Here is a 13,944-nt window from a genome sequence, read left to right on the forward strand (position 1 = left end):
ACAGCACTTTCTGACTATGACAGCCTGGTCCCATGCCTCCAAGCTCTCCCATGCATTATCGGTGTCATTTGATTCTCCCAACTCTCAAAATTAGGACAAATGTAATTATCCTCAATTTACAGATGTGAAATCTGGGGCTTAGAGAAATTAAACGGCTTGCTGGGGGCCACACATCCATTAAGTGGCAGATCTGGGTTAGAAACTAGATTCCTTTGAAGCCTCACCTAGGGTCCTTTCTGCTGTTTTTCTATTTTTAGGTGACCCTACTATGACCACCCTCCCCCTATCTGAGAAAAATGAATACCACTCTAGATATTATTTTAATTGGGAAGGAAACAGGAGCGCAAAATGATAATGCATATGTGTTAGAGATGAATGAAGGCCACTGGACCTTTCTGTTTGTCCTTCAATCGCCCATCAGGATGCCCAGCTCAGATTTGTCACACAACCAGTCTCCTGCGTGGCCATCTATGTGTTAGGTGCTGGTAATGTAAAAGTAATGATATGTGGTACCTGCCCCCAAAGAATGTTCTAGTCTACTGTAGCAGGTGGGCCATGTCAAAATAAAGTGTGTGAGGATAGAGAGATAAAAAATACCATTGTGGAAGCATAAGGTAGGACAATTGGAGCAGCTGAAGGAAAGGGGGGAAATGAAAACGAGGCCATCCAGACAAATTTAATCTGGGCTGATATCAGCACCATTTATCAGGCATCTGACATGTGTCGGATTCTGTCATGCATTACCCTTCACCTTCCAACAACCCTAGAAATGATTCTCCCTTTTTAATAAATGCAGAAACTAAGGTACAGAGAGGTTCATCCATTTCCTTTTCAATAACTTTTTTTTACTGCTGTCCACTGAAAAAAATTCACTATCATCTCATGCCAAAATAACTCAATATCTCTAAATTCATCTCCCTGATTCTGACTGTCCTCCCTGCTTACCTATCATGATCAATTCTCAACACAAACTGAGTGATCCTGCCAGATCATGTCACCCCTCTGCTCTATCTTTGTCCCATCAGGGCAGAGGCCACAACCTACATAGGACCTAACGTTGAGCTTACTGGTGTCCTGCTCCCTCTCTGACTCATCCTTCATCATTCTCCCTGTGGACTCACTAAGTTCCAGTTACACTGGCCTCCTTACCCTTCGTTCCCCCAACATGGCCATCATATTGCTGCTCCTGGGGCCTTTGAACTTACTGTTCCTTCTGCCTGGAACTCTCTTCTCTCAAATATCCATTCAGCATCTCACCACCTTTGCTTTTATTCAAATACCACCCTCCCTTAAACTGCAACCCTTAAACATTCCCCTTCCCCGTTCCCTGCTTTATGCTTTTAGAACTCAAGAGCGCCTAATGTTATATACAATTTAACCTCTTTTTGTTATGGTTTATTGTCCCTTTCCCCACTGGAATGTCACCTCCAGGGGAGCAGAGGGTTTTGCCTGTTTTGCTCACTGCTGTATCCCCAGGTTGTGGAACAGTGGCTGACAAGTAGCAGAACTGGATAAGCACTCCCAGCTTACATGAGTGAACCGGTGAATGACTGAGTGACATCACCTCGCCTGGTGGCTATCGCCATACAATGGAGTCATTGCTATAACAGGCATTTTGAAAGTTTACAGCACCTAAATATTAGTTATTTCCTACAAAAATTAGATTCTCTTGTAGATTTCAATACAGTTGGTGTTAGCAATTTCAGTGGGTTGAAAGTGATTTCGTACATGGATTGTCAAAATAGAAATTTTCATTTAAGATGGCCTTTCAAGAGAAGTTAATTAGAATTCAATTCTGAGAAAACACAGTGTGGCCCATTATTATAGGAATTTAGACGTGCCATGTGAGACAACTCCCCTCCCCCATCTCATGACTTAACAGGCCCACAGACAGGTACTGATTGGTCATGGAGACCACTGCCAGATTGTAATGGTTCCAGTGTCAGTATTAATAAAGAATTTGGAATATTATCTTATTAACTCTTGTTTTTCTAGATTATTAAAAACCATGCAATTTTTAAAGAAAAATCATGCTTACTATATATTTAAGTGTCTGCCAACATATTGATAGGCAATAATATCAAAGTACCTAGCACAAATGGAAATCTTTCTTTTTTATTATCTCCAGTGAAAGTTATTACATGATACAAAATTAGATACACTTCCACATTAAAAATTAATTTTCACTTGAAAAATAACATTTTGGCATTAAAGAACATTCACTTAAGCACAATTCTTTGCAAAGGATTCTTGTTACAAAACCCGAAGGGATTTGGAGAAAAATTACTTTTGTACTCTTAAAAATTCTTTGATTATTCACGCTAATTGAATGCATAAATCTAAAAGTACCAGGCATAAATAAAGGAAATGAAATATTTTCAAGAATAATGACTTGCCATTTAAAAAATTACTATCATGCATGCAAATTGGATCTTGCAGCACTCCTACTAAAGGGAAAAGACCTAAGGAAGAACAGCATCTCCAATGGCAGGAAAATTCATACTCTGGCCATCTTCACGCTCCTGTGAATCCATTTACTTAAGTTGCTGATCTGCAAGCAACAGGCTTATCTCATTCTGAGCAGTAACAATGATGTCTCCATCCATCACAATGTCTCACCATTTCCGCCAGGAAGATGCCTTGTCTCATCGACAGAACCTCCTGCAATTTGTATTGTGTCAGGCTCTTCGTTTTCTCTGTTGCTTAGCGAGGTGGTTTACCACGCACAGCTCGTTTGGTGTTCTGGATGTCAGCACAGCTAGATTCAACAGAAGCTTCTTATTTGCAAGGGATAGAGTCTGCCTGCTGTAAAACAAGCCGCGTGGATGCTGTATATTGATGCCTTTACCTAGATCATTACTTTTTCAACTTCACATACAGTGGAAGCTTTAGCACGATGCTCTGAGCCTACTAAGCATTTTTAAAGATCATAAAGTTGCCATTTCCTGGGCTACTCCTGCTTACGGTGTAAGAATTTTGCACTTACTTTGACTATACTGGGCAGCCGATAAACAGCTATTGAAGGAATGAATGAATGAGCTACAGTTACAAAATTCTAAGTCAACAAACATTTATTGATCAGCCACTGTGTTTAAGGCACTTGAGGCACTTAGATGGGTTTGATGGACATAAAGATTTTTCTTTTAATTTTTCAAATAACTCTATCACTGAATATCTAGGATGATATTTGTAAAAATTCTCAGAGTGATTTGTAAAGGGCTTGTTGACCAGAAACTACTATTTATGTATATGAACCTGCCTTACCATAGCATCGGTGCCATGAACTCTCTATTCAAATGCTCTATATTCAAAAGCCAATTCCATACATTGTGCTTCAATTCAGGTAGGGAGTAGGGATTTGTGGTGGGAAGAAAGAAATAAACTAGATTGGTTTCAATACTCAGATCTGAAACATGATAATCTAATATTCTGAAATGAATGTGTATCAATGGTTTTTTAATGAAAGGGCTAATTGGTATGTATCATCATTGTGGTCTGGAAATAATTGGGTTAAGGTCACTGGACTAAGTCAAGAGTCGTGAGTTTGTGGCTAGACTATACCAACACCAAGGTGTGTTACTCAAGTGGTTTACTTCTCTGGGCCTCAGGTTGTTTCTCTGTGAAATGGGGGACAACATTTTTATAATATCTATAAAATGTGGAACAAAGTATCCTCAGTTTTCTTTCTGCTCCAATAATCTTTATTTCTAAGAGTTGGTATTGAGATGTCTTGATTTTATTACTGACTCTACCATTAACTAACTAGGTGACCTTAGCTAAGCCACTGAAAGTACCTGCACTTATTGTTAAACATACATAAATAGTTAAGTGATATCCAAGATCCCCTTCTATCCTAAGAACCCAAACAGTTTCCCCCACCTGTAAGATTTCAATTTCCCAAGTAAAATTATAAAAAACTGAGGCAATCTTTTTTTTTTTTTTTTTTTTTTTTTTTTTTACAGAGAGGAAGAGAGAGGGATAGAAAGTTAGAAACATCAATCAGCTGCCTCCTGCACACTCCCTACTGGGGATGTGCCCGCAACCAAGGTACATGCCCTTGATCGGAATCGAACCTGGGACCCTTGAGTCCGCAGGCTGACGCTCTATCCACTGAGCCAAACCGGTTTCGGCGCAATCTTGGCATATCAAATTCAGTAGCTGTTTTTGTTACATGTAAGGAAATGTGAACTATCAGGTGATATGGGGGAACAGAGATTACTCATATCTTTTGAGCCTTGAACTGTATTGTAATCTAGAACTTAGGATTCTACTTATTCACCATTATAGCAAATATTTACTACTATCCATGAAGAATGCAGTCAGGTGGAACCAGACCACAGGAGTTTTGTGGACAGTTTTTCTTTTCTTCACCCACCTCTATGCCCAGCCAGATTCTTCAGTGCCTCAGCTCCTTCCTCTTGCCCAGGCAAAGCAAGTAGCTTCACTCTCCTTCTTTAAAAGCTTGCAGTATCTCCAAAGGCCAGCCAGCAGTCCAGAGTTCACCTGAATCTTCAATGCCTTTCCAGACACAAATCTACTAGTCCATCGAGCATGAAGTTGTATCTAATTAGAACGCCAGTCACTTAAACTTACAACAGAGTTTACCAAAAAAAAATAGGAAGCTTTTTGGGTGAAAATATATTACATTTGTAAAAATAATTGATCACATGTCTTTAAGGGAGTTAAAATAAAAGTGTCTTGTCTATGAAAGAATACCTAATATTTATGGAACATTTAATATATACCTAGGACTGTTCTAAGCACTTTGCATATAGTATTTCATCTAATCTTTTCGTAATGACTCTATGAAGTACATATAGTTACAGTTTTACAGGAAATGGAGTCACAGAGAGATGAAACAACTTGTCCAAGGTCACACAGTTACTATTTGGTAGAGCTGAGATTCAAGTTCAGGCAGTCTGACTTCACTGCACTATTAACAACTGCTCTCTGCACAGTGTGCCCAGGCTGTTAAATGGCTTCACTTCCCAGAGAATTGCAAAGGTACATTTAGAAGAACAGGAAGTCCCCTGGACCACATTAGGGCAGACCTTGAGAGTGTATGTCCCACATGTCAAACTTTAAAGCTAGAGCATTTGAGAAGAAAGGCAATTATTTATGCCCCTGTTTGCTAAATTTAAAAAATTTTCAGCACCGTTTGTTCTGAGCCATTATTCATGGTGAATTCCACTGGCTAAGGTAAAGGCATTCACTCTGGTTGTATAAATAAGGTAACAAGAGACCTGCTTAATAAAGCTCATTATAAAATATGCAAAATCTTTCTTTTATCCTTGAAAATAAATTAAATATACGACTTGTCATATCTCCACAGGGCACTAATTTGTTCCAGAATTCTGTGTAAGAGTACTGTTGAGACCAAAACGACTTTGCGAATAAAATAAGACTGCCAGTTCTCGATAACTCTGTAACAGAACTTCCCAACAATTATACTGAGTTGGTTGAATTAACTCCTGGTCCCATATTCAAAGATTTCTTCCTGCAACCCATCCATACCTTATGGACATCCACTCTACATATGGTGTCTTTACATATTATTTAGACCCAATTATAGTAACTGTTTAGTTCATTGAAAAGCGTTAATTCATGTTTAAAAATAAGCAATTTCTTGTATCATATTTAAAGCTCAGAGATGAAAGAAAATCCCACCTTCATATTGAGAAACTGAGTGTACAATCCACCTCATGAAATATATGGCCTTCAATATCGTTAACCACTGGGGTAAAACATTCAGGAAAAATAATCCATAAGTAGCCATGGGCACTTGAGAGCAGGGAAGGAAGTTTGCATGACCTCTGACCTCCCTTATTTGGGGAGGACAATTATCCATTTCAGCTACTATGACTTAGTGTTTTGACAACCTTTGAAAAGCAATTCATAAAGTAAAAGGGGAATAGAAGTTTTGTTAAAATCCCAATAAAAATAAAGGTTACAAGTTCTAAAGCAGAAATGGATTTTTAACGGAAGATGAAAGGTAGAGCCAATGAGCTAAAAGGTTACAAGTTTTGTTAATATAAAAAAAGGTTAAGGTAAAAGGCTAAAACCCATGAGATGAAACATTTAAAATAATCAAGTAGATTTGATCAAGAGTCAAGCACACAAGCACTTAAAAATGAAAACTGTGCACTAAGAAAAGAAAACAGTAAGAAAAAGTATGTACTTTTAAAAATAGAAAAGCACAAAGCTCAGAGATTAGGGAGACAAAGGAGAAATGGAAGAAAAAGGAAGGGTTACAGGGGGAAAAAAACCTACTAAGGAGAAGAGGTGGATTTTAGAGTAGTTTATTGTCTTTAGGCAGAGTGATAAGACATTGGGGACACAGAGCCTTCCAAAACTGATTCAGAGCCCCAAATCCCACCCAGGACTCAGGCAGGGCAGGGACTCCCTGCTGCTTGCCATGGGAACCTTTAAGGCCACACAATCCCCTTCCAATAAGGGGACAGACACTTGCCAAGTCTTGCTGGCTCAAATTTACTGGCTATGGGCTAGCCTGGATTTTTAGTGAGAAAGATCCAAGTTATGTGCCACTCTACTCCTTATTGACTGTGTGACTTTGGGCAAGTTTCTCAACCTCTGAGTCTCAATAGCTTACCTAAATTGTAAAATTGAGGAACGACACTAATAATAGCAATTCGTCTGTGTCTCATTAATAGTATTTTTATTCTTTTACTTTTAGAGATAGCCCCTGCCAAGCACTAAGCAATTTCTAGATGGGTCTCACTTAATCCTCCCACCCACCTATGGTACTATGACTCCTCCCGGAGCCAGTAACATCATCCAAGACACCCAAGTGTTTAGGTCATTTCTAGCCAGAAAGTTACAGAGATGTCTGCCATGCATGGCCTCTATGTAGGTAGCTCACTCCTGTGAATCTCAAATTACAATCCTCTACTGAAAGGAAGTGGGCAACTGGGAAGAAAGCACCAGTTAAAGGAGACGAGTAAATTTTCCTGACTTGGACTAGGACTTTGGCATGTTATATAATTCTTACGTCGGATATTGAAACGCTGACTTAATAATATTCCCTTTTCAACATTTCAGACTCTACAACGTATGCACATTTTCTGTTCAATGCGTTTGACACAGACCACAATGGAGCTGTGAGTTTTGAGGTAAGTCTTAGACTTTTCCTTTAATGTGACTTGACTTCAGACACTGAATGGGATTTAATCTTTATAGTTGGAAAATTTGAGCTTGATTTTTAATTTTTTGTTTTGAGCCTTTTAGTCACTGGGTTTTTTTTTTCTTCATCTTTTTATCAATTGTTGATAGTATTACATATGTCCCCTTTTTTCTCCCATTGGCCCCTTATTATCCACCTTTCCCCCAACCCCAGGCCTCTACCACCCTATTGTCGGTGTCCATGGGTTATGAATATATGCATACAAGTTCTTTGGTTGATCTCTTCCCACTCACCAACCCCTTTTATTCTTTTTTTATTATTATGGTAAGAATGCTCAACATGAGGTCCACCCTTTTAACAAATATTTAAGTGTGCAATACATTACTGTTGACTACAAGTACAATGTTGTACAGCAGATCTCTAGAGCTTAGTGATCTTGCTTGACTGAAACTTTTTATGCCTGTTGACTAGAAACTCCCCATTCCTCCTCCCCCCAGCCCCTGGCAGCATCATTCCACTCTTTGATTCTATAAATTTGACTGTTTTAGATACTTCATATAAGTGGATTCGTGCAGTGTTTCCATTTCTATGATGGCTTATTTCATTTTGCCATTGTTGTATATTGCAGAATTTGCTTTTTCTTTTTAAGGATGAATAGTTTTCCATTGTATGCATATGCCACATTTTCTTTATCTGTTCATCCATCCATGGCCATTTAGTTGTTTCTCTATCTTGGCTAATGTGATTAGAGCTGCAATGAACATGAGAGGGCTAATTTGTCTTTGAGATCCTGGCTGCAATTCTTTTGGATAAATATTCGGAAGTGGGATTGCTGAATCATATGGCAGTTCTATTTTTAATTATTTTGAAGAAACTTCATACTATTTTCCATAGTGGCTGCACCATTTTGCACTCCTATCAACAGTGTGCAAACTTTCCAAATCCTCCATGTTCTCCTCAACACATCATCTTTCAGTTTTTTCATCCTGATACATGTGAGGTGATATATTATTGTGGTTTTGATTTGAATTTCACTGATGATTAGCGATGCTGGATATTTTTAATATACCTGTTGGCCATTTGTATATCTTCTTCAGAGAAATAAATGTTCACGTCCTCAGCTCATTTTTAAAATTGGGTTACTAGAATTTTTTTTAATATTGAGTTATAGGAATTTCTCATATATTTTAGAGATAACCCCTTATCAGATATATGGTTTATAAATATTTTCTCCTATTCTATAGGATCCCTTTTCACTTTGTTGTGCCCTTTGCTGTACAGAAGCCTTTTTAGTTTGATGTAATTCAATTTATTTATTTATTGTTGTTGTTACCTGTGCTTTTGGTGTCCTATCCATAAAATCATTGCCAAGACCATTGTCATGAAGTTTTCCCTCAACTTGACTTCTTAGAATTTTATGGTTTCAGGTCTTAATCTATTTTAAGTAATAATTGTGCATAGTATAAAGTCAGGATCAAATTTTATTATTTTGGATGTGTGTATCCCTTTTTTCTAACATGATTTGTTGAAGAGACTATCCTTTTCTTTTCCCCATTGTGTATTGTTGGCACCCTTGTCAAAGGTCAGTTGACTGTATATGCAAGGATATATTTCTGCACTCCTATTCTGTACCATTGACCTATATGTCTGTCTTTACGCAAGTACCATACTGTTTTGATTACTATAACTTTGTAATACATTTTAAAATCAGGAAGTGTGATGCCTCCAACTTTGTTTCCTTTTTCAGTATTTAATTGGATGTTTTTGGTCTTTTGTGGCTCCATATGAAGTGTAGAATGGTGTTTTATCAAAAACACCATTGGGATTTTGATAGACATTGCATTAATCTGCAGATAGCTTTAGATAGTATGGACATTTTAGCAGTATTAAACCTTTTAGTCCATGAACTCTCCATTTAATTTCTTTCAGCAATGTTTTGTAGTTTTTGATATACAAATCTTTCATCTCCTTAGTTACATTTATATCTAAGTATTTTATTCTATTTTTTTTTATTTTTGGTGCTATTGCAATTTCATTTTGGATAGTTCATTGTTATGGAAATGCAACTACTTTTTGTGTATTGATTTTATTTGCAGCTTTACTGAATTTGTTTATTAATTCTAGCAGTTCTTCAGTAGACTCTATGATTTTCTGCATATAAGATTATGTCATCTGATTTCTTTTTCCTCACTAATTTCTCTGGCTAGGACTCCCAGTACTATGTTGAAAAGAAGTGGCAAAAGTGGCTTTCCTTGTCTTGCTCCTGATCTTAGAGGGAAAGTGTTCAATTTATTATTATTCAGCATGATCTTAGCTGTAGGCTTTTTATATATGGTCTTTATGATCTTCAGATAATTTCCTTCTATTGCTAGTTTGTTGTGAATTTTTATCATGGATGTGTGTTGAACTTTATCAAAAGCTTTTTCTGCATATATTGGCATGATCAGGTGGTTTTTATCCTTTACTCTGTTAGTGTGTTATGTCATGTCTATTAATTTTCATATGTTGAACCATCTTTGCATCCAGTGATTAATCATACTTGGTCTTTGTATATGGTCCTTTTAATGTGCTATTGTTTGATTTGCTTATATTTGGTTGAAGATTTTGCATCTATATTTTCAGGCATATTGGCCTGCATCTTCTTTTCTTGTGATGTCTTTGTCTGGCTTTAGTGTCAGGTTAATGCTGGCCTCATAAATGAATTTGGAAGTATTTCTTATTCATCAATTTTTTGGAAGAGGTTGATGCTTTAAATGTTTGGCAGAAATCACCAGTGCAGCCATCTGGTCCTGGGCTTTTCTTTGTTGGGAGGTTTTGGATTACTGATTCAATCTCCCCGTTATAGGTCTGTGCAGACTTCCTTTTTTCTTACATAATTTAGTCTTGGTACATTGTATGTCTCTAGAAATTTACCTAATTTTTCTAAGTTCTCCAGTCTGTTGGCATAGAGTTGTTTTTAGTAGTTTCTTATAATTCTTTTTATTTCTGCAGCATCAGTTGTAATGTCTCCTCTTTCATTTCTGATTTATTTATTTATTTGAGTATTCTATCGTCTTTTTTACTATGTTTTTATTGATCTCAGAGAGAGAGAAGGGGAGAGGGATAGAGAGATAGAAACATAAATGAGAGAGAAACATTCATTGGCTGCCTCCTGCACGCCCCCTACTGGGGATGGAGCCCACAATTCTGGCATATGCCCTGACCTGGAATCAAACTGGTGACCTCTTTGTTCATGGGTCAATGCTCAACCACTGAGCCACACTGGCCGGGCAAGTCTTTAATCTTTTTTTTTCCTCTTAGTCTAGCTAAGGGTTTGTCAATTTAGTTTATCTTTTCAAAATATAAAGTAAAAATAAGTTTCATTGATTTTTTTTTCTATTGTCTATTTCATTTATTTCTGCTCTGATCTTTATTTTCTTTCGTCTGCTAATTTTAAGCTTAGTTTATCCTTTGGCTACCTCCTTGAAGTGTACAGTTATATTATTTATTTGAGATATATCTTCCTTTTTCATGTTGGCATTTATTTCTATAAACTTCCCTCCTAGTACTTCTTGATAATTTTTAAGCACACACACACACACACACAAAAGCCCAAGAATTTATTCTTCCCATCATTGTATTGTCACAAAACTATCCTTATCTTTTAAAAGAAGTGCAAATTACAACACACATTTAGTTTGCTGTCTAATATTATATATCTGTTTGTACAAGAAAAGTACATTTTCCAAATTACATGACAACAACCCCAGAAGACAAACAATTTAACCTTTAGAACATCTACTATGGGTCTATAACTCTGGGGAGTTATAGTCAAAACCCTGCCTTCCAAGGCTCAGAAAGTGGGGGAGACAAGAAAGAAATGAAATATAACAGAATGCTATATTCACCGGCCTGACAATTTTACAAGCAAATCCCTTTTCAAATTGTGTACATTAAAAGATTTGTATTTAATTTTATGAAATGTATTTAATTAATTTTTATGAAATTAAAAAATAGTTTATTTCTGGAAATTTTCATTGAATAATTTTGGACTGTGGTTGATTGACCATGGGTAACTGAAACCAAAGAAAGCAAAAGTTATGGATAGGGGGGGACTGCTTTAGCAACTATTTATTCCGAGTCCAGACAAGAGCTGATGCAAACCTGAACTACAATTGGGGTCACTGGAGATGAAAAGGAGGAGACAAGATCAAGAGACATGAAACTTAGTAGAATTATATTTGGGAGGTGAGGTTTATGTTTGCGAGGTGAAGTTCATTCATTCCCGGCCAGCTGCCTGGAAGCGGGGGCTTTGTGAGGTCAGGGTGAAAGGAGAAAGGCACAGCCCTCTGAGATGTCACTCAGTCAGTGGCCGCGGGGGCAGAGGCACCAGGATAGCCAAGTGCCTCCTCACAGGTGCGAGGGTCTCATGCAGATTGAATGCTGCTGAAATGAAGAATCTGGGCCAGGAACTTCGTGTCCCCTCACATACCTTAACCAATCATACCGAGGAGAAGAGAAGAGTAGAAGCTGGCAGTGGCTCTGTAGGAGGTGTGGACTAAGAAGACTGCAGGCATCAAGGCCAGGGCAGTGGGCTTTATCTCGAATGTGGCAGCAGCAGCAGGTACCGGGTGGGGGTGGGGGGCAGAGGGGACATGTGAGAGTGTCATAGGTACCAGGGCCCCACTGATGGCAGCTTACAATCACCCCATGATAACGTTTGCATTAGTGTTTACTGCACTTAACCTACAAGATGAGTTCCAGCACAGCCTTAGTGTTGCTCTACTATAGAAGTCAACGTTTCCAGTTCACCTAATGCAGTGGTCAGCAAACCGCAGCTTGCGAGCCACATGTGGCTCTTTGGCCCCTTGAGTGTGGCTCTTCCACAAAATACCATGGCCTGGGCGAGTCTATTTTGAAGAAGTGGCATTAGAAGAAGTTTAATTTTAAAAAATTTGGCTCTCAAAAGAAATTTCAATCTTTGTACTGTTGATATTTGGCTCTGTTGACCAATGAGTTTGCCGACCACTGACCTAATGGAATCATTCATAGCTAGTTTACAGAGAATGAGTAAGGCACAAACTACGAGTAGTTTCATTTCCTTGAAATGACTTCTGTGTCAGAAATGAAACCTCAATTACCTATAGCACATTGTATCTAATTTCACATGTAAATTTAGTCTGGTGTTAATGATACGGGCCCATGCATAGCACTGCTGCTGTAAGATTTATGGAAAATTCCGGTAATTATGATGAATGTTGATTGTTACTTGGAAAATTAGTTGTAATGGCTATATACTATAAGCATGCTGGTAAATGCCTTTTTTTTGAAGGCAACCGAATGGCTGGATTAATAAATGCTATATTAAAATCAAATTTAGCTCTAGGCTCTTATAGTTCTTTTTCTAAATTGATTAGCTACCTGGAAGGTCTCAAGAAAACAGATGTGATTAGTCAATGAACATATTTTGAGTAGCAATAGCATCCTGGAAGGTCTCTAGAAAACAGATGTGATTAGGCAATGAACATATTTTGAGTAGCAATAGTAAAGAGAAATGGACTTTTCTGCTTCATTTACTTAAAGCCTGAAGGCAGAGGGAATGAAACAGGAGGGGCCTGGATCCAGATATGACTGGATCGAAACCCCACTCTGCTCCCAAGTGGCCGTGAGACCCCGGGCTGAGTGTGTGAACCCTCTGGGCCTCAGCATTCAGGTCTGTAAACCGTCAGCAGGCAAAGCTACTTCACAGAGGCATGTAAGAATGAGCGAATAAGACTGTCCGCCAAGGGCACGTAAAAATACGTGCTCAATATTTTTAGACATTAAACACAGCACTTATTACATGGGAGATTTTTCTAACAAAGCCAGTGAATAATGATATGGGTGATCTTATTAAACAGCAATCTCATATCATTGAATGTATTCAAGCAAAAGCCAGGGGATTGCTCTGTCTGTGATGCTGTAGAAGGTAGTTCTGCATCTAATCATATAACAAGCATTTATTGTGTGCCAGTCACTATACTACGTGTTTAAAAATAACTAACAATAATAACAGCCACACACAATAATACTAACTGACCCTTCTTCAGCAGTAATTATGAGCCCGGCCTTGTGCTGAGGGAATTACATATACTAACTTAGTAATCTTCATAGGTACTATTATCATCTACTTTTTAGGAAATGAATCACAGAGAGGTTGAGCAACCTGCTCAAGGTCACACAGCTAGTAAGAGAACCAAGATTCAAACTCGGGCAGTCTGGCCCCAGAATGCACCTCTTAGTACCTGTGCATCCTGCCTGTGAGGTGTACCTGGACCTCCAGCTTGATCCAAGATCCCCAGGGCCAGCTGAGTTTTGACATTCAGTCTTGCGGATTCAGAAAGGTAAAGCTGCGCACATGCTCTCTATGTTTAATGTCTCCAGCAGGGTCTGCAGCATGCTACAGACGTGTGAGCTTTGTGCAGCAAAAATATGACAAATGATAAATGTGGCAGAGACTGCTGCTGATCATCAATGTCCATGTGCTCCACTTTGAGATCACATGACAAGGCCATAATCCCAGCCTGCCCTGCAGTTAGCTATGCTATGATTAAGTTTGAACCCATGGGCTGTGGGTGTAAGTGACCACATCTCCCTGTCTCTTTCCATCTGTGGTGAGTGTGAAGTCCCAGATTTCAGTTAGGCTCACCACAAAATAGGAGGAGTCTGGATCTCTGACTGCATGGAATAGAGCTCCTCCCCGCTCGTGTTGCACTGTTTATGAGTGACAAATAAGCTTATATTGTGCTAAGCCAAGAAGATTTACAAGTATTGATATAACTGTT

General features: G+C 38.3%; 1 protein-coding gene across 6 annotated transcripts in view; it reads left to right on the forward strand.

Annotated features, from left to right (window-relative positions):
- Positions 1-13,944, forward strand: part of KCNIP4 (potassium voltage-gated channel interacting protein 4) — a gene marked incomplete at both ends in the record, with an annotated part of 944,241 nt that overhangs the window by 904,679 nt on the left and 25,618 nt on the right. For all 6 annotated transcript variants that reach the window (XM_079777238.1, XM_079777236.1, XM_079777235.1 and 3 more), the window contains one exon: positions 7,060-7,130. In XM_079777238.1, coding sequence (XP_079633364.1) covers positions 7,060-7,130 — 71 coding nt within the window. The remainder of the gene's footprint in view (positions 1-7,059; positions 7,131-13,944) is intronic.

The sequence above is a fragment of the Cnephaeus nilssonii genome (genome assembly GCF_951640355.1).
Source record: "Cnephaeus nilssonii genome assembly, chromosome: 1".
In the NCBI taxonomy this organism is placed as follows: domain Eukaryota; kingdom Metazoa; phylum Chordata; class Mammalia; order Chiroptera; family Vespertilionidae; genus Cnephaeus; species Cnephaeus nilssonii.